Source organism: Phacochoerus africanus, chromosome 16 (assembly GCF_016906955.1).
Source record: "Phacochoerus africanus isolate WHEZ1 chromosome 16, ROS_Pafr_v1, whole genome shotgun sequence".
Classification (NCBI taxonomy): domain Eukaryota; kingdom Metazoa; phylum Chordata; class Mammalia; order Artiodactyla; family Suidae; genus Phacochoerus; species Phacochoerus africanus.
The window spans coordinates 41,265,596-41,292,064 of NC_062559.1; the positions used below are offsets into that span (position 1 = coordinate 41,265,596).

At 40.9% G+C, this 26,469-nt stretch overlaps 1 protein-coding gene across 5 annotated transcripts in view; it reads left to right on the forward strand.

The window, feature by feature from the left end:
- The window catches only part of PDE1C (phosphodiesterase 1C), a 496,227-nt gene that overhangs the window by 361,473 nt on the left and 108,285 nt on the right, over window positions 1-26,469 (forward strand). For all 5 annotated transcript variants that reach the window (XM_047763086.1, XM_047763091.1, XM_047763087.1 and 2 more), the window contains 3 exons: window positions 20,606-20,719; window positions 22,538-22,720; window positions 23,693-23,759. In XM_047763086.1, the coding sequence (XP_047619042.1) occupies window positions 20,606-20,719; window positions 22,538-22,720; window positions 23,693-23,759 (364 nt within the window). The remainder of the gene's footprint in view (window positions 1-20,605; window positions 20,720-22,537; window positions 22,721-23,692; window positions 23,760-26,469) is intronic.

The window sequence follows — 26,469 nt, forward strand, 5'->3', positions numbered from 1 at the left end:
TTGCAGTTATTCTGAAGTTTTGATATAAGAGTCTATACGTATATGAGATTGTTTTAAGTTGTTGTTCTCTTAATTGCAGGTTCATCTCCAGTGTCCTGCATTTGTACCCACCTCTTCTCATGATTTCTGATTTGGGTGGTATAATTGTGCATGGATGATTTCGGATCTTTACTGTATATATACCTTTACTGGTGAGCTTTGTCATTTGTGGGATTTTTGTTTCCTGTTGCTATGTTTTCTTTTCTGCCTAGAGAAGTTCCTTTAGTATTTGTTGTAAGGCTGGTTTAGTGTTGCTGAATTCTCTCAACTTTTGCTTATCTGTGAAGGTTTTGCTTTCTCCTTCAAATCTGAATGAGAGCCTTGCTGGGTAAAGTAATCTTGGTTGGAGGTTTTTTCCTTTAATCATGTTAAGTATATCATGCCACTCCCTTCTGGGATGCAGAGTTTCTGCTGAAAAATCTGCTGATAACCTTATTGGGATTCCCTTGCATGTTACTTGTTTCTTTTCCCTAGCTGCTTTCAGGATTTTCTCTTTGTCTTTAATTTTGGTTAGTTTGATTAATATGTGTCTCAGGGTATTCCTCCTTGGGTTTATTTTATATGGTACTCGTGCTTGCTGGATTTGAGCAAGCACGAGTACCATAGAATATTAGGCACGAGTACCTTAGAATATTAGGCATAGAATATAAGGCACGAGTACCTTAGAATATTTTTTCTGTCCCCTTCTCTCTCTCTTTTCCTTCTGGCACCCCTATAGTAGGGATGTTGGTGTATTTCACGTTGTCCCAGAGTTCTCTGAGATTCTCTTCATTTGTTTTCAATCTTTTTTCTCTTTTCTGTTCTGTATCTGTAATTTCCACTAATCTGTTCTCCACCTCACTTATTTGTTCTTCTGCCCCCTGTATTCTGCTGTTAGCTGCTTCTAGTGAATTTTTTATTTCAGTTATTGTATTTTGCATCTCTTCTTATCTAAGTTTTATATCTTGTATCTCTTTGGTCAGTGTTTCCTGTAAGTTATCCATCTTTGCCTCCAGTTTATTTCCAATATCTTGCATCATCTTCAGCACCAATAATCTAAAGTCTTTTTCCTAGAGGCTGAGAATTTCCTCATCGCTTAGCTGATTTTCTGGGGGTTTTCCTTTCTCCCTCATCTGAGTTATAGTTCTCTGTCTTTTCATTTTTATAGGTTTTTGGTGTGGTGACCTTTTTATAGATAGTAGAGTTGTAGCCTCTCTTACTTCTGGTGTCTGCCCCCCTTGTGGCTGAAGTCTGTATGGGAGCTTGCTGTAGGCCTCCTGATGGGAGGGGCTGATGCCTGCCCACTGGTAGGTGGAGCTGATTCTAATCCCTCTGGTGGGTGGGGCTTAGTCTCTGGATGAGATTAGAGGCTGCTGTGTGCCTGAGGGGTCTTTAGGTGGCCTGTTTACTGAGGGGTGGGGCTGCGATCCCACCTGGAATGTTGTTTGTCCTGGGGCTTCTCAGCAGCTGACTGATGGGTGGGGCCAGATTTTCCCAAAATGGCCACCTCCAGAGAAAGGCAGCTGCTGGATATTCCCAAGAGCTTTGCCTTCAATGTCCTTCCCTCACACCAAGCCACATTCACCCCTGTTTTCCCAGGATGTCCTCCAAGAACTGCAGTCAGGGTTGACCCCGATTCCTATGGAGACCTTGCTCTGCCCTGGGACCCATTGCACGTGAAAGTCCGTGTGTACCTTTTAAGAATGGGGTCTCAGTTTTCCCCAGTCCCGTGGAGCTCTTGCACACAAGCCCCACTGGCCTTCAATGCCAGATGCTCCAGGGGCTCTTTCTCCCAGTGCCAGATCCCCACACGTGCGGGTTTGATGTGGGGCTCAGAACTCTCACGCCTGTAGGTGAGTCTCTGGGAACCAATTAGTTTTCAGTCTGTGGATATCACGAAATCGCCCCTCCTACCTCTTGATGTGGCCTCCTCTTTTTCTTCTGAAGTAAGGGATCTTTTTTAAGGTTCCGGTCCATCTGGGTGGAGATTGCTTAGCTTTTAGTTGTGAATTTTGTTGTTTTTTAGGAGAGAAGTTGAGCTCCAGACCATGTAATCTTTTAAAATTGCAAATAAAACAGAGGTTTGTACAGTTGAGGAAAATATAGTGGGGGAAATATATATATACAGGAAAATACCAATGAAAAGTGATTATCATTTATAAAATACTTATTTCACTTGGAATCTTTTAAAAATATTTTTAAAATAAACACTAAAGGAAACTTTTTTACATGACATTTTTACACGTGTCATAGTAAAAGACAAAACCAAACAAAACAAATTCTCAGTTACTCAGAAGAATGTTAGGAAACATGTTAAATAAAACCTGAGAAAAATTACACACCAGCATTGTAGTTGAGAATGTTCTATCATGGGCAAATAACTTATTATTGGTTTTCTGGCTACAGGAAAGGAAAGAAGTAAAAAATTAATACATTCCAGTTATTTATAGCCTTGCCCAGAAATTCTTCTATCCCAGATCATTTGAATATGGAAGAATAAATAGGTTATGGTGGTTCTGTGCTTAATTTGGCATATTATTCAAAATACAGAGCAGTACACTTGAGAATTGGCAATAACGATTACATGCCCTTTGTCCTTGTGAATTATGTTAACTGGTCATCAGAGAGTGTCCTGCAAGAGAAAGAAAAATATTAGAGAAAAATCATATTCAGAGACAAAGGGAAAACATTTTTTAAAATATTCTTCTATCATTGCAGAGGTAAAAATGAAACACATCAAAACACCTGAGAGTACTGTCATTTAACTGGTGAGTCATTACTCAGTCATGTATTAATGCCACAAAACTTGTGTAAGAGAGAAAAGCAAATTGGGTGAAATGTTAGCAAAATAGAAAATTGGTTTCAGGGTTAGTCAAAAGGTGGTTTTCTATTTTGCTTCAATGAATGTCTAAGCTGGCATGTTTCCTATTTGTTGTCTTTTTATCTCAGCATATGACAAAGCTTTCAGTGGCTAACCTTGTTTTAAATTTACAATCATCATTTCATCCCGAGTTTTCCCATTTCAAGCCATTTCACTCCTACAGTCATTAAAGGTAACGTTAATGCACGTGCACATCCAGGGGAGTAGGGCTTATTGGCAGTGCCCCCTGAATCCCATGCAGTAGAGCGTTTGAATGCTGGGGGATTTACAAAGAAAAACATAAGACTCTTGTCAAATCCAGCAGGGAAATGCTGTGCACAGTAGCCTTCTCTTGGAGAGTCCTAGTGAGCATCAATGACAAAAGCCTTGAGAAAGCAAAGACCAAACAAATGTTATTTCACTTTGTTTCATCCAGATTTCCCAAACATTTGCAAGCAGAAAGCTTTTCGTTAGCAATGCCTCTTAACATCCCATGGGCCAAGTGTTCTATGCAATATGGTTTAGAAAGCACTGGTCAAGATTTCTCAAACCGTAACAAGACAGTTTAATTATTCAGATTATTTGCCTGAAAGTATTACCTCCCACCATGCAAGGTCAGAATTATCAGCATGATTATGTCATTTCACACTGGTCTAAAGTCTGGCCTGGGTTTCTATATTTTTAAAAAGCTCTCTGGGAAATTAGAATGCAGTGCTGGCTTTGGGAATCATTGCGCTAGAATGAGTTTAGAATAATGCTGGTATTATTACCAATAATTACTATTATTATTACTATGATAGTAATATTACTATTGCTTCTTTAGAACTCTTTTTTCCCCCTTCTTATCTCATTATAAATACCTGTTGACTCAATGCCATGGAGGCAAATATACCACAAAAATGCAAAGGAAAGCGTTTTGGAGAGTATATTCAACAAGGTCCAGCTAGGTGCTCTCATTGTTAATGACAGTGGTTGCAGTGCTGGAAACATTTTCTTACCAAGTAGGTCGCAAGAGCTAGTATGAAGCCCCTAAGAATAAGGAAATTAGTTTGATTAGTAATAAAATCAAATAGTTCGGTGATCCAACTTTCCCTTCCTTCCCCACTTGTGTCCATTCTCTGTGCATTTCCCAATTCCACCCCACCCCACCCTGCTTTCCTCCCTGAGGTCCAGGAGCAGACATTGTCCTGCCTTCCTGCAGAAGCCTCAGTATAAACGTGGTGCCCCAAACACCTGCTCATTTAGCATCTGGACATTTTGACTGGTCTTGGGCACCCAAGCAGCCTTTTTGAAGAAATCCCTAATAGATGGTGAACATTTTTGTGCTTTTGTATTCATCCCTATAAAATGGTCGCATAGCTTTGCCTCAGTGACCCATAAACTTTTGAGGTGACCAGTGGAGAGACTCACTCTCCAGAGTGGCATCGTTCTGCCCAACACTTGCTCTTTACTATTGAGGTTTGGGTAGGATAAAAAAAATCCTCCAAAACCATGTAAGAGCTGCCACATGTACTTCTGTTTCTATCCTTTTAGAGTTTCCTTTCTTATAGACCACACTTTAGCATGAAGGAAACAATCTTTTTAGAGTTTAAAATTTTTATTTATTTAAAAAACTTTTTATTTTATACAATTTTAAAGTATTTTTTAAGCTTTCTTTTTCTTTCCTCCCCTTATGATGTTTGAGGCAGTGACTGCTGCCCATAAGAAGCCATCTTGAGTGGGTGGTACCCTCCTTGCCTGCCTACCCCATCCCTGGAGTTGACGTTCATTGTTCTTCCGCCCCCTCTGGAAGATGAGCAGGGCTGTTGGCTGGCAGATGCCCCGTTGATGCTCTAAGGAGACATGAGGACTATACCTGACTCATGTCCTCCTTCAGTGGGACCAAAGCTATTACAGTCCCAAATCCAAAGGGAAGAGCTTCTGAAAATCCCTTGGGAATAATCTCCTATCTTCCCCCTCACATACACACCTTTTTTGGTAATATCTCTTTAAAAATACTCTTTATTCCTAAGTAAGGAGTAGACGATCCAGTGAACCTGGGCACCGATTGCTCTCAAGCTTGGGATTCTTGGTGCCCTTTAGAAATTGAAGTCCACACACTCAAACTTGTGAGTCTTCCGTGATGCCCACTGCCCAGTCTGTTTTAAGACAAACTACGTTACACGGAATGTACCTGTGTGCGTCCACCTCCCTTCCCAGACTGCATCCTCAAGATGCACAGACCCAGCACAGTAGCAGAGATACTGTGGGAACCCATGAAATATTTGTTAAACTTTGAATCCCACTTGCATGTCATAGCCCTGTCCTACCGTGATCAGGGGTAATTTTCCTCTTCTCGGTGCTGGAATAATATTTGGCTGCAGCTCTGCTGCCAATTTGCCGTAGAGGTTGACGGTTATTTGCATTTGCCTCACACCAGGTGTGCCTTCTAGGGAGCAGGCCCAGCACGTATCAGCTCTGCTTGCTGGGCACCCTGCCTGCCACTGAGGAGCTGCTCGATGTAGCAGGTCCAGTCATGTTTTCACAGTGCGCTCGAGATGTCCTTTACTTCCTGTGTGTGATCTGATCTTCCTGAGCCTCGCCTGCTGGGCCTGAGTCTAATGGGATGGCGTGTGTGTGTGTGTGTGTGTGTGTGTGTGTGTGTGTGTGAGAGAGAGAGAGAGAGAAGATAAGGGTGGAAACAGAGAAACTAATTAGAATCCAGTTCATGAAACACCAACCAATTTAATGATTTAAGCAATGTTTTAGATAACTCACTTTTTGAAACCTTCCAATACTTAAGACTTTCAGATTCCCTCATTCCTCTCCCTGCTGTTATCCAAGATGGCACAGACCTGTGTGCTCCCGTGTTGTCCCCTGGTGTTGCTCGTCTCCAGGGCAATGTCTCTTGTCCGTTGGGTCACTGAAGTCTTGACCTCTCCAGCCAAGGTCTGCGACCGTGTTCTTCCCCGCTCCCTTGGCCCTGCTCAGCTCCTGTGACACCGGGGTCGTGCTGAGGTCTGGCTGTAGTGCCCACTCAGTCCCTAGCTTGGGAGGACGATGCCAGCCAGCACTGTCTGCAGCTGCCCTCGTCCTGCTGCAGGGCACAGGCCACCTCTGACACCTCTTTCCCCCTGGTCGGGAGGGATCCAAACTGTGCCTTCTCTCTGTCTGAACAGCTTATAGTCACTGCTTCTCCTCTGATGGTGCCATCCTGCGTTGGCGTGAGGATGTCCTGGGGGTCACCTCCGGGGTCATCTCGATTTGTCTAAAATAGGAAGAGAGGCGGAATGCCTCAGTGCTCAGCTTTCTCTCATTCCACCTCTTTCCCTGGAATCCTCTTGTCACTGCTCCCCGGGTGCTCGTCATGGTCGTCCTACCCCAGAGCCAAGGGCACACACAGAAGGCGCCTGGGATGTTCCTTGAGCCATTATGTGTGCCTGTGAATTCTGAAGGCCAGTCCCAGCTCTAGTAAAAATGCCATGTTGCTCTTACTTCCTACTGCAGGGGACGGAGCACAGCATCTTCTCAGGCTCCTTGGAGAGACCTGCATTTTGGTGTCCCATCTCCTCTGGGTGGCCTTAGGCTCTGGCAGGTTGTGGGCAGAGCAGGCACTCCTCTTCTGCGATGCCAGGCCAGGGACATCACTGAGCCCCAGTTGTTTGTGTTTGTCGCCTGATGGGACGAAAGGAAAGCTCCGTCTCTAGAAGCAGTCGATAGAGGAAGTGTGAACACACCCCTCCTTCCTCGAGGTTTCACACGTCTCCTGCAGGCTTCTAAAGAGTCCCCAGCTAGGGTTGAACACTTTACGATTCCCTCGGTGTCTCTCTTCCCTTTACTAGAGAATCATTCAATGGAACGGTTTTTTCCTCCTCCTAGTCCCTGAGACAGAGTCTAAAGCTCATCACATCTCTTCTGGAAACAAACCGTTTTTACATTACATAAATGGCATGTATTATGCCACCACGTAGGTTCAAGTGTTGCTAAAAAACGTCTTACATAGATTGAGATTTAGGAGGTTTTAAAAATGCTGCATGAGGAAGTTCCAGTTCAGTGGAGGCTCACACTGCTTCTGAGGGGAGAACTCCAAAGCATTAGACCATATATATATATATATATTGCTTCTTAGGGCTGCACCTGAGGCACATGGAGGTTCCCAGGCTAGGGATCTAATAGGAGCTATAGCTGCCAGCCTACGCCACAGTCACAGCAACGTGGGATCCGAGCCACGTCTGCCACCCACACCACAGTTCATGGCAACACCAGATCCTTAACCCACTGAGCGAGGCCAGGGATCAAACCTGAATCCTCTTGAACATTAGTCGGATTCGTTTCCACTGCACCAAAATGAAAACTCCATAGACAATATTTTTAAACTGTAGGAATTGTCACCATGAACAATGAGGGCTAGTTTACTTGGGGCAAGTGCAGTGCTTTATCCATATTGATCCATCAGTATTTGCTGTGATTACTGCTAATTCCTTTGTAAATCAGCTCTTCTGGTAGATTTTGACAGAAAAAAAAAAGCTAACAGGGGACCAGATTTGTTCCTAAATAGTTATGGGCCTTGGGTCCTGTATTGTTAGCGTTTACCTCCTGTGGCTACTTGAGTTATGTCACACAGTGTGTTTCTAACCACAGAGAGAGGGGGCGTTATTTTAATAAAAGGGAAAGTGAAACAAGTCCTGCCTTCAAAGAGGGAGGCAGTGCTGGTGAGTGAGATGGTAATGCCTGAGTAAAATATTTCCCCAGCTCTTCCTTTTCGGTTAATGTGTAACAAAATAATGAAGTTTCAGCTTTGGACCTGTTCGGTTTTCAGAACTGGGTAGAGCAGACAGACAATGAATGATAATAACTACTAATAATGATAACAAACACTGCAGGTCCAGAACCCTTCCTGCTACCCATTCCAGAGCTGTTACAGAATTATATCTGTTGGCAAGAAATGGAATGATAATTCTGTTGAAAACAAATTTCAGACGTTAACAATATGCTGACTGTTTTCCTGTGCGATTGGAAGGGACCACACCCTGCAGCACAATCACCGTGACAGGTGACAGGTTCTTTCACACCCCCATCTACTTCCCTACCCCGCTCCATCAGCCTCATGCCTGGTTCTGAATTTCCTCCTTTACAAAGCCTTCATGGCCACCCTATGTGGTGAAATTAACTTCAAAATAAAACAGACTTGTGAGGATGAACTGAAAAGGGGAGGGGACCTCCTGTCTTGGAGGGCACAAGGGATCATGGCCAGTAGAGGTGGAATCGGTGACCCTTCAGTCGAGTCATTGGGGTTCTTCTTCTCTCATCTTGTTCACGTGCTGACCATTCACTGGCATCTCAGCTGATCCCGAGAACCTCCCCTAGGAAATTTTGAGTCTTCCTGTGGTTCGCACCAAGCTCCAAATGTCACCAGGGGTAAGCCCTCCTCGGATCCTCTCCAGAACCATCGGACGGGGTTACAGCTCACCCATAAACATTTCTCCTTCCTCAATTTTGCGACTGACGCCAAACAGGAGGATCTGGGAGACAGATACTCGGTGGGCCATCTGAACAGAGAAGCCCTTATGAAACCAGAGGCCCTATGTAAGGACAACTCAAGTCCAGCCTGTTATCATCAATATTCCATGAGCTGAAGGACTGTCTCTTTTTTTAAATTTAGCTTTTGATTTTGAGATAATTGGAGATGCCCACTATTATAAGAAATAATGCAGAGTGATTCCTATGTGCCTTTTCCCCAGTTTTCCCCAGTGGAAGCATCCCGCACAACCACAGCACATCAGGATATTGCCATTAGCACATGCCAATGATCTTTTTCATATTCCCAGTTTTATTGTACTCCTGTGCCTGTGTGTGTATGTGTGCTCAGTGTTACTCAATCTAATTATGTGTGTAGGCTCTTGCATCTGTCACCACAGTCAAGACAGAATTATGCCATCGTCACAAGACTTCCTTGTTTACACCCATCTTCATCCCCCTCTCCTTTCTCTCTAACCTCTGGAGACCACTAATCTGTCCTTCCTTTCATAATTCTGTCATTTCAAGAATGTTATAGAAATCGTATCATATAGTATTTAACCTTTGAGGATTGTCCTTTTTCATTCAGGATCTTTCCCTTGAGAACGATCTCATTTTTATTAGAATGCCTGGGAAGTTATCTCATCAACAGGATAATTATGTCTCTCTGGTTTAGTGGATTATAACATTAGCAAGCCACTTGAATATACAGTATTCCATTTGATCCTCTCAAGAGGGTAGAAACAAAAGACCTAGAAGAAAAACACAAGTATAGATGACAGGATTCCATCCTCTAGCTGTGGCAGAGATGGGTTGGTGCTCCACTAGACCTGACCCCTTATCCGTCAGGGCGTACAACCCGGCTACACCTTCCAGCTTCTCTCTTGGAAAGCGGTGGCCATCTCACTGGATTCTGGGCTGGGGAAGTGACCAGAGCTGGTGAGTTGCAATCCAGCCTCCCCCACGTGTCCTTCCGCAGTCTTTCTCCTGCGGCGGCTGTCTTGGAAACTTAGTGGAATTTAGTGGAACCACAGGTGGAACAAACAACCCTGATTTAACTCTCGGGGATCTCGTGACCTTTAGGGGGCTGAGTCACCAGAGGCGTGGGGGCAGTGTGGTGTATCTAGAGGCAGCGGAGGAGAGAGCAACAATAGTGGACCCTGACGCTTCCTCTCCTGTCATTTCCTCTCGAGTCCTAGACCAAGGACACACATGGCCCTGTCCTCACACATTCAAATTAATGCCCTTATGTCCCCTTTTCTCCCAATTGTCCTTTGATTTTTCTTTTTTTTATTATTTCTATAATTTTTCTAGAAATAATCTTAAGGAAGAAGGCCATTCTTTGCAGATTTTCATCTTTGAATTAATTTTAATTTTTTTCTGTTATTATAGAAGGAAAAAAGTGGGGGTAAAATCTTGGATTATCTTACTATGTCTCGTTTTGCTGGGTGAGTGAGCTCCTCTGGATAATTGTACCAATACAGTGAGATTCAGCCTGAATAAAGAACAGAATTCAGGGAAGGAAAATGAGGGCGCCATGGGGCTGGGTTGACTTTTTTTGGGGGGGGAGGGGCCAATCCCACGTTACAGCAGTGACCGCAGCCGCTGCAGTGACAGCATTGGTCCTTACTCCGCTGTGCCACCAGAGAATCCTGAGTTGACGCTTACAATGTAGAGGGACAGATCTCTGCGTGGTTTCAACCTTCTTAATACTTCCTGCAAAGTTTATTCTCACTTCTGCTCATCTTCCTTGTCTCATTACCACCATTCAAAGATGTTCCCAGTGCTCCTCATTCCCTTGGTCTATTGAAACAGATGTTTTTGAAGTGGTGTGTTTATCAGCAGAGAAAAGTGATGGTGATTCTTTTCACATGAATAGCTGCAAATGAAAAATGGCTTCTGAAACTTACCTTTTTGGCCGCGTGGCAGGATTTTATCTCCTTCTCCTTCCACAGTCCCCAGCATGGCCCGTGCCAGATTCTGAATAATACTCTGGCTTTTCTTTTTCATTCTTTTAATTTCTTTTTCCTGAAGAACAATGGCCAGAAGACTGGATTCTTATCTTAGTATCCTTTCCCAATACCCTCTGGCAACCTAGAGTTGTCCTTTAGAGAGTGTTTTCCTTCAGAAATAAAGATTTTCCTGCCATGCTTGTGAATCGTGCGCATTTTTCTTTTTTGCACTGTTTCCTTTTAACAAAATGTGTGACTTGAATAACAGTAAAAACAAGTAAGGAATAAACTGGTTTTTAAGAAATATTTCTTTATGAGGCCAATGACTGTGTTTTAGGGGGGGGGGAACCCCTTTCTAAATCACTGCATTGTGTTACTGCCAGAATCCAGAGGAACAGAGTCAATATCAGCAACTCTAAAGGAACTGAAATTTTAGCCCTGGGTTATAATACTTCCAGAATACCATAAAAATAAAAGGTTTCTCCTGAACCAACTGTGCTTTCTGTGTAGTGTTCACAGCTTGCGAGGCATGCGCACGCACGCGCGCACACACACACACACACTCTCTCTCTCTCTCTCTCTCACTCTCACACACCAAACATGCCTTCTGAAGTTGGATCTGCTCTGTCCAACAGAAACTAGGAGAAGCCAGGATATGTAGACTTCCTCTATGATGTAGCTTCATGGAAACAAAAGGAATGCAAATATTCATTATAAAATCCACAGCAGCCAAGAGAGTATGCCATGTAGCCTTGAGCAGACATCCAAAGAACGGGTCCGTGCTGATGGAATGGAAAAATCACTTGTAGAATAGGATCATCGGAAAGCAATTTATATTTAGCTTTTCCACTTTTTTCTTGAAGTAGATTTCTTGGCCTACTTATGTAGTGCTTATATTAATACAAAAGCACATGTGCAGATCCTTACATAGGCCAGCTGGGTGTTGAGAGGAGAGGGCTGCAATAGTGAGATGGTAGAGGGGTGCAGGCCCATAATTAAAGGCTTTATAATAAGTCTTGCTCTTTGGGAATATAAGTCCTTCTGGTTTGTTCTTTTTCATCAAAACCATCTTGGGTACAGTTGGTTTGCATTTACAAATAAAATTTAGAATCAGTCTGTCAGTTTAATGGGATTTCATTGAATCTATAGATAAATTTAGGCAGAATTCATACTTCTAAAACACTGGGTTTATAATTTATGAGTATAGATTATTCTTCCGTTGTATAGAGTTTTTTGTGTTGAGCACTTTTTGTCTGTTGTAAGATTTATTCTTAGATATTTTTTACTTTGATGCTTTTGCAGATAGTACCATGTTCTCATTGCTGCCATTTACCCAGTGACCCTGCTCGATTCACCTTTTGATTATAAGTTATTTGCAAATTATTTGATATCCTGTCTTAAGTATTATTTCATCTGTAGTGACTTTTGTTTTTTCTTTCCAGTCCTTGTATCTTTTGTTCCTTCTTTTTTTTTTTTTTTTTTTTCTCATCGAACTGGTGAAAATTCTTACACACTCTTGAAGAGAAGTAGTGGTAGTAGGTGTCCTCATGTTATTACTTCAGCAGGAAACCTTTCCATACTTCAGTATTTCAGTACACTGTTTGCTGCAGAATTTCTGTCTTAAAGGTTCACTCTCAGATTGAAGAAGTTCACTTTCTCTCCTTTGCGAAGATACTTATCATGGGTAGGTGATTTCTCAAATTATTTTTTCCCAGTCTTTAACGATGATTCTATGATTTTTCTCTTTTATTCTTGTTAAAATAGTGAATCACATTTATTCATTGATTTAAAATGTTAAACCAACCTTGGAGTCTCACAAGTTTGCTTTCTGGGTGCCTTCTTTTTTATTTATCACTGGGTTTAACTGGTTAAAATTTTGTTTGGGATGTTTGCGTCTATGTTGAAGGGAGAGACTGTTCTATCATTCTTTTCTTACAATGTCCTTGTTTGGTTTTGGAGTCAAGAGTATGTTGACCCCATAAAATGATTTGGAATGTGTTTCCTCCTTTTGCTTTTCTCTGGAAGACTGAGTGATTTCCTCTTTGAATGTTTAGATGAATTCAATGATTAAGTGATTTAGCGCTGTAGTTTTCTTTGTGAGAAAATAAACAACTATGGGAGTTCCCATCGTGGTGCATCGGAAACGAATCTGACTAGGAACCATGAGGTTGCGGGTTTGATCCCTGGCCTCTCTTGGTGGGTTAAGGATCTGGCCTTGACGTGAGATGTGGTGTAGTTCGCAGATGCTGCTTGGATCCTGCGTTGCTGGGGCTGTGGACGTAGGCCAGCAGCTGTAGCTCTGATTCGACCCCTAGCCTGGGAACTTCCATATGCCGCAGGTGTGGCCCTAAAAAGCAAAAAAAAAAAAAAAAAAAAAAAAAAAACCAAAACCAAAACCAAAACAAAACAAAACAAAAAACCCAACTATGGATTCAGTTTCTTCAGTAGATATGGAAGTATTCATATTTTATCTTTTTCTTATGTAAGTTTTGATAAATTAAGTCTTCATGAACATTTCCCATTTCATCTAATTTTTAAAATGTATCTGCACAAAGGTATTTATGATTCTCTTTTGTTATAAATCTGTGGTAATTTTTAAAAAAATTCTTAGTATTGTTTATCTATGCCTTTTCTCTTTTTTCTTGGTAAGTCTTGCTTGGCTTTTTAAGCTTTGCAAAGATACAGCTTTTGACTTTGTTGGTTATTTCTGTGGTTAAGTTTGTTTTCTACTTAATTTTTGTTCTTTTGTTTGTTTTTCACTGTCTTTTATCTTCCTTAGATTAAATTACTTATTTTTAGATTTTCTTCTTTTCTACTTTAAGAAATGTGTCCTTTTAAGGCCATGCGCTTCCCTCTAAGCACTACATTATTTGAATGCTACAAGTTTTGGTGAGTCATATTTCCATTAACATTTAAAATTATTATTATTATTATTTTGCCTTTTAGGGCCACACCTACAGTATGTGGAGGTTCCCAGGCTAGGGGTTGAATTGGAGCTACAGCTGCCAGCCTACACCAGAGCCACCGCAACATAGGATCCGAGCCACGTCTGTGACCTACACCACAGCTCACAGCAATGCTGGATCCTTAATCCACTGAGCGAGGCCCGGGGTTGAACCCTCAACCTCATGGTTACTAGTTGGATTCATTTCCGCTGTGCCACAATGGGAACTCCTAAAATTATTTTCTGATTTAATCTTTAACCTGTGGTCAATCAGATGTATATTCCTAAATTTCCAAAAATTTGAAATATTTCTAGGCATTTTTGGTTACTGATTTTAAGCTGAATTCCACTGTTGCCAGAGAATACCTGATATCTGTATGATTTCAATTATTTGAAATTTATTGAGGATTTTGCTGTTACCTAGCATAATGTCAGTTTTGATAACTGTTGCATGTGTACTGGAAGGAAATGTCTTATACCACAACTGGATGATGTGTTCACTACATGTTCAATTAGGACCAGTTCATTAATGATGTCATTTAAAATTTTTTAACCTCACTAATTTTTTTTACTAGTTAATAGCTTATTTAGAGAAATATGTATAAATACAGATATGCACCTTGATACCAATTTTTTTTTCTTGAGTGAAAAAGTAAATAGAGCCTAATAATTTCTTTAAATCTGTTTATGCATCTGCCTTAAGTATGTGGAATTGAGAAACATGAGCAAAAAGTTTTACTTACAGCATTGACAGGCAGTAACTGACAGCTACTTAACTGGGCTATTCTTGCCATCTTCATTTTTTGCTGGTGTTCTTATCTTTGGTTGGAGGTCACTAAATCAGGAAACCACATACCTATAGCAAGCCCTTTCCCAGAAATTAAAAGTAGTGATCCATCTTGCCACCAGGCTCCTGCCACATGCTATCCAAGTTCTGTCACATGAGAGATAATATCCATACTGCACTCTTCAGGGTACCAGACAAGCCTAATTACAACAAAAATATAATTTCCCCACTCATTAAGTACATGCACTTCTCTTCTCTGTTGCTAGACTGATCTTTCTGAAATGCCAGTCTTATCATGCCACCCCCTACCCCACTTAAAAATTCTTTAGGGGCTCCCCGTTAACTCCAGGAGAAAGTTAAATTCCTTTAGTTTAGCCTGCTAAACCCACGAGGGTCTGACTCTTGCCTTCCTCGGAAATTACATCTCTCCATGTCCCCTGAGTTCCAGCTACCATGGAACTTTCACAAACTTTCATGCCTTCTTTGAATGCATCACCATCTCAGAGGCTGTGCCCTAGGTCCCCAGTCCATCATTTCTCCATCCCATCTTGCTTGCCTGGCTGATGCCTATCTGGCCTCAATTTAGCTCTGATGTCACCTCCTCTTAGGGAGGACCTGGTTCCTTGGAGATTCCTCTCCTTTGTGCTTTCTTAGCTCCCTTGTCACGCCCCTGCCATCATGCTTGCTGTGCTTACACAGTCTGCCCTGATTAGCTGTCGTTACCCCTAATTGAGGGAAAGTGTTGCGTTTCTCCCCTTTGTGTTCCTGGAGCATATCACAGTCCCTACATCCAGAAAGCAGCCAGTCAGGGCTGAAGGAAAGTTTCAAGAACAGCAATGTTAATTAATTATAGAAACCAACAGATCTCCAGAAAAATATTCAGATGGCATCATCGGATGACATTAAAGCATAAGCCTCAAATCCCATTTGAAGGAGCTGTTTCAGTTTACTTTCTGTGGCATTTAGGTAAGTGGCAGGAATGGGAGTGACATAGAGGAAACAGGTGTGTGAAAAGTACACAGAGCTGCCTTTGCCTTACAAATACACGGATGTGATGAACTGAAGTGGTGATTTTTTTCTTTATTCAGATGAGTTTTTAAGACTCATGATTCACTGGGACATGTACAGGAAATGCTATAAAAGATCCAGTTCCCTTTGACATTCTTTCTAACTAAACAAAGCCTGTCTGATATGTCATCGGGCGTGCTGGCATTGTAGAAGCTGCTTGTCCATTCTCAGGTGGCAATAACCTTGGGCAGAATGGACATATAGAAGAAAGTGTGTTTCATGGCTTTTTATTACAGTTTGTTTTTGCTTATGCTTTTGTGATTTCATTTCAGCAGGGTCTAAAGCGCCACAAATATATGTGTGCTCAAGGCTTAATTTTGAAAGGTTTGGGGGACCTCACTTGGGTAGGGAACACTGCTGAGTCCATTGTTGGGGAGCTTTCTAAATTATTATTGTTATTATTATTCTTTTGTCTTTTTAGGGCTGCACCTGTGGCATATGGAGGATCTCAGGCTAGGGGTCTGAAGAGAGCCACAGCTACCAGCCTATGCCACAGCCACAGCAACACAGGATCTGAGCCACGCCTGCAATGTACACCACAGCTAACAGCAACGCCAGATCCTCAACCCACTGAGCAAAGCCAGGGATCGAACCCGCATCCTCATGGTTCCTAGTCAGATTCGCTTCCACCATGCCACGACGGGAACTCCGGGCACTTTCTAAATTACGAAGTCGATTCAAAAAGTTTCCTCCTAATAAAGTCAGCCCCATTGGTCCTAGAAATGATCTTCTGGAAAAAAAGAAAAAAAAAAAAGAAGAAGAAGAAGACATTGTCTCTTTCTTACAAAGCCTTTCAAGTTCCAAAATACAATGTGCGGGCCCTCCCTTGCTTAGTTTTTCTCTTCTGACACTTTTATGCTTCCCAGATAATGACCTGGTCTCAAGATAACTCAGCTTCCATCCAGGACTTGCTCTGAACCTGCAGATGCTGAGCACTAAAGGGATGCAGCGTTTCACCACATGCCTTGTAGCAAAGAAGCCTAAAGACAGCAAAGAGTTTACATGAAGAAGTGAAGGACTCACGTGGAGATGCACAGGCTCATCCCCAATGAAATTATACACTATCCTAACAGAAAGGCGTCTTGCCAGAGTTTCAAAGCATAAGCTCTTCCTAAAATGGTGTTGCACTTCTATACTGGAACTGTAATCTGGCAGCCACAGTGACAGAAATGAATGGAGTGCTGGAAACTATGAACATTCAGTCAGAAGAGAAATTACTATTATTGTTGTGAAGGTTTCCTGTCTCCCTCCCTCCCTGTGTTTTTAGGTGCCCAGACCCCAAATCTTTTTGCGTAGGATTGAAAAGCTAGATGTACAGCCTACAACTTACCATGTGACCTGTCCTTGAGGACATGGACCCTTTAGGCCAAGTGAATTCACATGGAAAAACATCCAGACAAACTTTGCTAGGAAAACAAAGGAAGGTATCTGAGCCTTTGTGCTTAGTTAGTCTTCTCCAAGTTGACCAAAAATACTTAACATATGGGTATGAAGGCTCCTGGCCATTTTTAGGCAACCCTTCTTAAGATGCATTGAGATCTGGGGCAAAGCTGTACTGTGATGAAAAGTAGGGAAGGGCGACTCCTTATTCCCAGAAATTTTAGGGAAGTTTTCAATTTTTGAGGCTAGTTGATGACCAGTGGTGAAGGAGCTAATGCATAAGTCTTCTGCCCACAAAGAAGCAATTTTAGCAAGAGATAGTGGTAGGTGCTGGGGTAGGGTGGGGGTCAAGCCAGGATGTTCCAAGAAGGATGAAGGATTGGAGAAGGGGGTGAATTGAAGGGCCAGTGGAGCAGCACCCATTTGAGTGCTAACCTAGAGCTCAAAAATATTTGAAAACAGAGACATCTGGAAATTCCTCGGGTTCGTGTGGCAGCCCCGTAACTCAGGAGGCCGGCTGCTACATGGACAGGGACAGCGGTAGCTTATATCTCTGATGGGTGCTGGTCCAAGTAGGAGATGGTTATATAGGAAGTTGGTCGCTATTTACTACTTTTTAAAATTTTATTTATTTTTATTTATTTATTTTTTATGGCCACACCCGCGGCATATGGAAGTTCCCGGGCTAGGGGTCAAATTGGAGCTGCAGCTGCCAGCCTACACAACAGTCACAGCAATACCAGATCTGAGGCGCAGCTGTGACTTCTGCCACACCTTGCGTCAAGGCCAGATCCTTAACCCACGGAGTAGGGTCCGGGATCGAACCGGCATCCTCACAGATACTAGGTCGGATTCTTAATCCATTGAGCCACAATAGGAACTCCTACTTCTTTTTTTTTTTAGTTCTTATTGTCTTTCTATTGTAATATTATGTTTCTTTCTAATTTCTTTTCCTCTCTCAATATATTCACTTTATTCCATTATGATTTCAGGTTTCACCTAGGTTTCACAAATCGGTTCTCTTGAATTTTATTGAATGCAAAGAAGATGTTCCCTAAAATTTACTTCTGTTTCCATTAGTGCATTTCTTCTTCCAAAGCGAGTCCTTTCTTTGCATCTTGAAGATGATTCTCCACTTTCTTTTTTGCTGAGTCTTTTTGTAGATTTTTTTTTTCCACTGTTTTGTCATCCTTGAATGAAAAAAGGAGAGGTGAAGGTCTCTGGGTGTTTTCTATAAACACTGCAGGGTTGGCTTTGTTGTATCTAGGTCATGAATTCAGAATCAATCTAATTGGATACCCATGAATCTATCCTTGCAAGACCACTGCCCCAGAGATTCACTTAAAGTGTTTTTGTTTTTATTTTCTGGAAAAGTGTATTAATGATGAAATTTTGAACTTATTCAGACTTGAGAGTGTATTTTTTGGCTTCACATAAACACAGCAATCCTACTAAATATAGGCATAAATACAGATATCTTGAATTACACCATATTATTCTCAAAAACTGATATTGTTGTTAAATTGCATTGTGATATTTGGCATGGTAGAAGTCTCTGGCCAGCTTGAATTTTTGTTCCTTTGTAAGAAGGTAGTTTATTTTCAACTATTGTCATATTCTTTTGTTGTTGTTATTCTTGGAGGTAAAAAATGACAACAGCATATGTGGAATGTTTCCTTTTTTTCAGGTTTTATTTGATCTTTTTCATCTTCTTGTAAAGGTTTTGCTTCAGTCTAGGAAAACTTATTTCATAAAAGCTACTTCTGTTTGTTTATTTCTTATGACTGCCCTTTTATAGGAAGATGGAATCATTGGGTTCTTCCTTCTATTAGGTCTTATATTTTCCCTCATCATTTTTTTATGGCTTGAGAATTGATATAGGTCTATGGGAGATTCATGTCTATTCCTGGTAGAATCTTTAAACCTCCAATGAAGGGAGACATTTTGTAGAAAGTTGAAATTTACTCTCATTTTACTCTGCCAGTGGAGAGTCCAAATAGTCTAGGGGGTAGTTGTGCTCCTGGAGGTGAGAGTCAGAATTAGAGCCTGGTGTAGCTAAGAATGTGTTTTGCTGAAGGGCTTCCATTCCTTATTTGGAGCAGCTCTCAGGCTTTGCCTCTGCAGCCTCCCCACTCTCTGGCAGGCTGGCTGTCCACCATGTGTGAGTGACTGATAAACCCTTCCATGCCAACTCCTGTCTTGGGCTGCCTTGGAGACCAGAAACACTTCCGAGTGCCGTCCGCGGGATCCACAGGCTGACTCTCCCCTCCAAGCCTGCAGAGGCCTCTGCTCCTTTCCTTTGCACATTTCCCTTTTGCGTGTTGGAAATGCGCAAGTCAGGTAGTGACCACCCTCAATCTCATTTCCTCTGTATCTTACATTATTGAAGTTTCTGGGGGTTTCTTTTATATGGCTGAACCTTTTGCCTACTTTTGAAGGTTGATCCTGGGATTTGATTTTCCTCCTTCGTTACTGTCGGTCATTTTCCTGTCGATCTGGAGAGGAGTAGTTTATGCCTTGCCGAGAAGTTGACGTGTGCTCTCTTAAGAGTGAGAGTCTGAGGATAGTTTGAGGTCAGGGAAGTGGGACCAGTCTTGGGAAGTGGAGACTTGATAATAATATCAAGGACCTTAATAGGCTGTTTCTCATCTGGTTACCTTTAATGATCAAGGTCACTACATAATAATGACCGTAATGGTAGCAAATGACTTTTTAAAAAACAATAGGGTGATGGGGGATGTTGGTCAAAGAAACAAGCTTCCAATTGTAAGTTCTGGGGATCTCAAGTACAGCATGGTGGTTCTGTTAGCAAGTATTAGTTTCAAGTATTATATACTTGAAAGTTAATAAGAGAGTACATCTTAAATGTTCTCACCAAAAAAAAAAAAAAAAAGAAAAAGAAAGAAAGAAGTTGATGAGGTGATGTTAACTAGCCTTATTGCAGTAGTCCTTTTGCATTATGTGTGTGTGCCTCAAATCATCATGTTGTATACCTTAGCCTTACTCAGTGTTATATGTCAGCTGTGTTCAATGAAGCTGGGAGAAAAAAATCATGGGTCACATGGTTGATGTGACTACATCAGTATCAGTTTGATTTAACCTCTGTATCATCCTAGGAAATTTGGTAGTTGCTTCTTCACTTTATAGCTGACACTCAGAGAAGCTAAATACCCTGCCTGGTATTGCCACAACTAATGCATCATGAAGTAAGATTCAAATACAAGGTTGTCCTCAGAGTTTCTGTTCTTCGCTGGCTGTCAAACAGCCTGCAGAGCTGTCATCTCCAAGTCTCTGTGATATTTACAGTGTTTCCAGTTGCAGGGCTTGGATAATCTGTTGGCATTTTGTTGCTCTCATATATGCTAAGTCCTTCTCTGTAGGGATTATGTTCCTATAAGGAAGAGGAGAGCATGTTTTATTGCTTCTCTTAAACTGCCTGGAACTGTTATCTAGCCATGGGTAAGATTCCTCTGAATCTTGGTTTATCATCCATCCTCCTTTAAAAAAGAAAAAAAAAAAAAAGACTAGGGTTTTTATCCGTTCTTAGAAGAATTCTTCCTGTCCAGTAAAAGAGTTTGCCTTCATGGATTCTTTATGTAGCCCTTTATGGTTATTTTGATGGTCTTCATCTCCTCACCTGTCTTGGAATACCCATTGGGCCATGGGACTGTTAGTCTCAATGGTCACAGGTGAACAAATACCTCAACATAGAAGAATCTCGAGTGGTGTTTGGTGATGTTGCTGGTGGTCACGCTTTGCTACATCCAGTTAGGACTGAAAAACATTAAAGCCAGAGAAGAAGCAAAATCATTGATAATTTAGGAAATGCTTAGGAAGATAAAAGGCAGTTACAAAATGTTGGGGGTGGTCACTGCCTTTATAGATGAGAACATTTTTGCTCTTGATTCCTAGTGGGATAAGGTGTGCCTTTATTTCATGACTTGCTTCTTTGAGAAATACTGGTCAATTCCGTCATTAGATTTTTATTTTCCATTCAGACCTATTGGAATAAATAAAGACACTTAAAGTACATTACTCTAATTGTAGGATTGTTCTTTATTTCCTCTGTTCTAATTGAATCATGTCTTTTTTTCCCCCAGGTTACGGTCTTTGGTCAAACAGTTAGAGAGAGGGGAGGCTTCAGTGGTAGATCTTAAGAAAAATTTGGAATATGCAGCCACAGTGCTTGAGTCTGTATACATTGATGAAACCAGGTAAGCTGAAATGACAAGAAGTGGGTGTGGTGATATGATTGTTCTTTCATATGGCTTTTCTGAAATGTCCCCCATCGCATGTAGAAGGTAGCATTCAAATGACTGAAACTTTAGTTTTCACAAACAAATGGGGTAGATTTGGACATGACATATCCTCTATGCATCCTCATTTATAAAAGGAGCCGATAGAACTTATCTCACATACCCATTATGACAATGAAGGTGAGATAATAGCAGAGGAGAAAAAGTAATTTTTAAAAATCTTACCAGATTTTTAATCAAATGCTTTGTCACACTGGAATTATTGCATATTATTCATTTCAATGAAATGGTAAATATGAAAGGCTTTTCTTCCTTTTTTCTAATTCAGACACTCTCCTCTGTTAGTTTTTGTGATGTCTTACTTTTCTATGCCAAATTTCACCTTGAAAGTTTTTCACAGTAATCTAATGTGTCTTAGTTTTTGGTGATATGCTTAATTCCTAATTTAAGGAAATTTGATGCTGTAGTTTTTCCCCAAATGTTAACATTTTTTCCCCTACTTCACAATTGATAGGTCTAAAGGAAAAAACAATTTTTCATTGATACCTGTTTTTACTGCATATTTTTAGTAGGGCTTAATACAAGTATAAGATACAACTTTCAAAGTTTTATTTTAATTTTTTGCTATTTATGTTCTCTTCTAGTCTAACCTATGAACATGTTTGAAAAACCTGCTAAGTACACCTGACAGATGACTTAAATCACTGTACTCAAATAAAGAATTGCATTATTTTGGAAAATTTGCTTAAATTTAGACATTTAAGCCTCTGTAATGTCTTATCAAACTAGAGAGAATATCAGTTGCTATCATTTGGCTTCATGACTTTATTACTGGGTTAATGTGATTTGGGCAATACTTTGCAAAGTCTTTCTTTTTTAAAATGTATTTTTATTGAGATGTGATTGACATGTAACACTGTATAAGTTGAAGGTGTACAATGTGTTGACCTGATATATTTATATGTTACAATATGGTTACCACCATAGAGTTAACTAACACCTCTGTTACGTCGCCTAATTATTTGTGTGTGTGTGTGTGTGTGTGTAGTGGGAACAATTAAGATCTAGCAATTACCAACCTTGAAGTTTATATAATACAGTATTGTTGTCTATAGTTTTTAAGTGTCATTATTTCTAAAACAAAATAATAGCATATGGCCATCTAGGAAATAAACCTCCCTGTGAATGCATTTTTAACATTTTCTTCTCTCTTCTCGTCTCATCTCATCTTGTCTCCTCTCCCCTCCTCTCCTCTCTCCTTCTCTCCTCTCTTCTCTTCTTTTGTTTTTGGCTACAGCAGCATATGGAAGTTCCCAGGCCAGGGATCAAATCTGAGATGCACCTGCGACTTATGCCACAGCTGTGACAATGGCAGATCCTTAACCCACTGTGCCACAGTGGAAACTCCTTAAATGCATTTTTAAGTGGGAGGTGTAGATTCCATTCAAAGTCCACCAGCCAACTAGGAATAAAGATACTGGGTGCTCCTGAATGTAAGGGGTCTGAGACCCATAGAGCCTGAGACGAAGTATTATTTGACTTTCTCTGATTCCTTTGTTCCTTTATCCAGTCTGGTAAAGGAAGCCATCCTGAAACACTTTTGGTGGGCTTTCACAAGCCTTGGCATAAATGTGTTGGATTTTTTGTGGCCAGCTTATTTTGGTTTCTTTGCATGTGTATATGCAGGTGGGGTGGAGGGAAGGAACAGCTGCTTTGAACAGATTGTTCTCACTTCAGGTTTAATCTCAGTGTCCTGCTTGTGTTTCTTGGGTGCAGGCGACTCCTGGACACAGAGGATGAGCTCAGTGACATTCAGTCAGATGCTGTGCCTTCCGAGGTCCGAGACTGGCTGGCCTCCACCTTCACGCGGCAGATGGGGATGATGCTCAGAAGGAGTGAGGAGAAGCCGAGGTTCAAGAGCATTGTCCACGCTGTGCAGGCTGGGATATTCGTGGAGAGGTAAAGACACCTGTCATTCAGTGACCAAAGCAGCGAAAGGCAAAACACCGGTTTCGAATAACTAAAGGCTTTGCTTTGATGTAGTTTGGATATTTTTACAAATACTGAAAATTCTGTGTGGAAACAGGCAGTCAAATGAGAGATGGCAAAAACATATCTGTTTTAATCTCGGCAGCATCATTAGACAAGCTCTGGCCTTTGCTCGGACTTCCTTTTGTTGACTAGAAAAGATTTCATTTTTGAGTTCAACCTCTAATTTTCAAAGGACATCATCTCATCCACCATCCTTTGACATATGTGCATGATTTGGACCAGGTCAAGAATGCTTTGAGGATACTGACCCAGGGAGGAGTTCATTGAAGGGATTTGAGTTTCCCATGGCAGTTTCCAATTTTGTTAGTCACTTTGCTCTTTGAAATTAAATTACACCCCTTCCTCAGAAATAGGTTCCAGAAATTGATTTATTCTTCTTACAATCCTTGTAACACAATTATACGTTTTAGAAATGCCACGGTCAGCGCAAAGGTCACCCGGGATAGTTTTCTTTCTCGTTTTTGACAGTTCTAAAGGACACGCTTTTCTAAATGGGTTACCCATAGGAGTTCTTCATTCAAGTTAAAATACTGCATTATATACCATCCATGCTATACTATAATTCACTTCCAGCAGAAAAGGAGACCCATTTTGATCATTTAATTTCCAATTTGGGGCACATAGACTTAATTTTTTTTTTTTTTGGCTCCAGCGGTTTACATGTTTGAGATTGCTTTCATTGCATTTGAGTTTACCCCTTAGGCCACTTGAGTGACCATGAAAAATTATAAAAGAAGTTTGAGGTTCCATGGGTCATCAGATGACATGACTTCTTGTTAATTGTCATACTTGGTATAAGTCTATGGCCTGCTAATTCTTTTTGTTTGTTTGTTTGTTTTGTAATATATAATATCATATGTTCCCTTCTGTTTTATCCAGAATGTATAGACGGACATCAAACATGGTTGGACTGAGCTACCCACCAGCCGTTATTGAAGCATTAAAGGTAACACCAATGAAAAGGTCTTACAGTGTACATGGTACCTTATGAAAAGTAGTTAAATTTGTTGTTAGAAAACAAGAGGTTTTCACATAGAGCTCATTTATAATTTTTTCAGTCATTCCTGCCTTTTTTCTTTCATCATCTTTTTCTTACCTTCTCCAACAATATCACTATCTTTTCAGCATTTGTACTGCCATTATTTTTAGTCAAAATCCGAATGGGTTTCATTTCTTTCTGTCTTGGAGTAGTTTAGTGATCTGTACAGTGATCTGGCATTACGAGACCCAGTCTGACTTTGGCCATGGAAGATCAGATTTGTTCCGACTATAAATATTCAACATTAAGAGGATCTTTGGTAATCATAATTCTACTATTATCTGCTGATCTGCTCTATGTCCATTTTGTAGATGAAGAAATTAAGACTTAGTGAGACCAAAAAAAAAAAAAAAAAGACCCAAAGACGGAACTGTGGTTTGATACTGGAGTTGTAGGCAGAGTAAGCGCTCATTAACATTTTACTGCATGAAAGTGTGTCTCCCCTGAGCCCTAGTCCTCTTCATATATCCTACTGTTTTCCCAAGACTCTCACTGAGCCCAGAACTTCCACGGAAAGTCACACAGACGAGTTAGAATTACTCCCAATCAGTCAAGCTCCTGGAATTGTATAGACTCTCTCTAAGAGCCCCCAACTGCATGTATTCCTGTAGGTGTGCATTGATTCAGACCCACTGGTCTGAGGGTATCCCGGCTGTGCTGAAGCTGATTTGGCTTCTGGATTTGAAGGAGGAGCTGTGCTGAGGCGCAGCATGGCTGAGCTGGTCAGCACTGTCTGGTGCCTGTAGGTGGAGTTGCGTCAACCGCTCAGGGACGTCCCACTGTCCTGCCTCTTGTTAAAGCTATTTCTTACCTTTCTCTGAGACCTGAAAAGTATATTCCTGATGCAATTTTCAGAAGATAGTTTAAATTCCCTATTCATAAAGTCAGGGGTGGGAGTGCTACTTGATCAATTTAATGTCAAGAAAGAGCCTTTTAGGGCCATTTTGGTTTTATATTTCACCGTCCCTTTCTCTTCTCTCAAAGCCATTCATGAACTGAATTTGTGAGACCCTATATGTTCAGATTCTCTATTACCCATTTTCTATCTCTTTTCAAGTCATCTTTGGGACAGGAAAGTGCCTCAAGAGGGATACAGCAAGAGGACACATGTTTTCACTCCTTCCTCTTCAACGCCCACTCTAGTGCCCAATAAATCATTGTGTAACTTATAGCAACATTTTCCATTTAATCTGTGAAATCATTTCATGAGATCTGATGTTTCATAACACCCACTATGAAATTGCATTGATTTTCATAATTGAACCTGAAACATTCAGTGAAAATCTTAGGAACATTAGAAGCGTCTTTTATCCTTAATTCCTTCATCGTGAACATAAATACAGGTGGTTATACTGGGACTGGTAAATTTATGAAAATATTTCTTCTGAATGGAAGCATCTTTTCTATGCAGAATAATGGAGGAAATGTGGAAAACCTGTGATGTGCATGAATTGTTATTTTTACCTTAGGGAAAAGTGACTCTCAGAGGCACACGTGTTGTCTTTTCTCAGGGAAATGTTACCTTGATGATTCAGACGAGGAATAAATACTTTCTGAATTGCTACCCTTTTCCACGCTGTTGCCGATATGTGCAGAAGGCTAAAACTGTTGTTTCTCTTGGTTGTGCTCCCTGTTTACTGGACAAATTCAAGACCTTTTTACAATGTAATATTTTTTCCGCCTCCCTAGACTCCGGTTTTATTTTCAGTGGATTGGAAGTGAATTGGAGAGATGGCACAGATTCTATTTTTACGTAGTGCCTGTTAGAAAAAGAAAAAAAAAAAAAGGTTATTTTCACTCCACTGCAGTAATTTATATGGAATCGTGATTGTTTTCTTCTTTTACAGAAAATTTCCCCAAAGACTGAAAGACAGTTCAGTAAAATAACCATCATGCCACTGCCATGTTTACCTTTGTGATTAATGTAAGAATATGGCATAAAATAACATTTAAGTAAGAGAATCGTTACCATCGCACATCTCTAAATGTGGAATATGTTGCATTTTTGTTCTTTTTTTCTTTTTCCACTTGAGTGAATCCTGGCTTCTAATCTGGATTTTATCTCTAATCTTCTAAGGTGGGGTTATTGGAAATGTAGAATGGCGCTGTTCTTTAGAAAGGCATCTGTTGTGTGACTCAGGAAGAGACACCCTGGACAGACTCCAGGTTTAAAGTGGGAGGAAATGAGATGGTTCAGGCTTCCTTCACATGAGACTAATAGGAAATTCATGCGGTGTCTCCATGGGAATGGTCTTTGGACCAAATTTGGTTAAAAAAAAAAAAAAAGAAAAAAGGAAGATTGGTTTAAGGCAGTTAAATTAGGTGCTTCTTAAAATGCAGATTCCGGGCCACAAGCCAGGATTCTACGGCGTTCTCCACTGGAGAATCAACATTTTTTTCTGAGCACCCCGGGCAGTTCTAAAGAACATTAAAATGTGAGAATCATGGCTGAGACCTCCCAAAAATGGGGACTGGAGAGCATATCCATCACACTATATTTTCTCATCCTTCCATTTCTCTGTGATCTAGTATTCAGAAAAACCTTGACTTTTCCTGTAATAATCTCTGTATTTCCAGTGATAGAGCTTTTATCCTTTAAAAAAAAAAATTCATACCG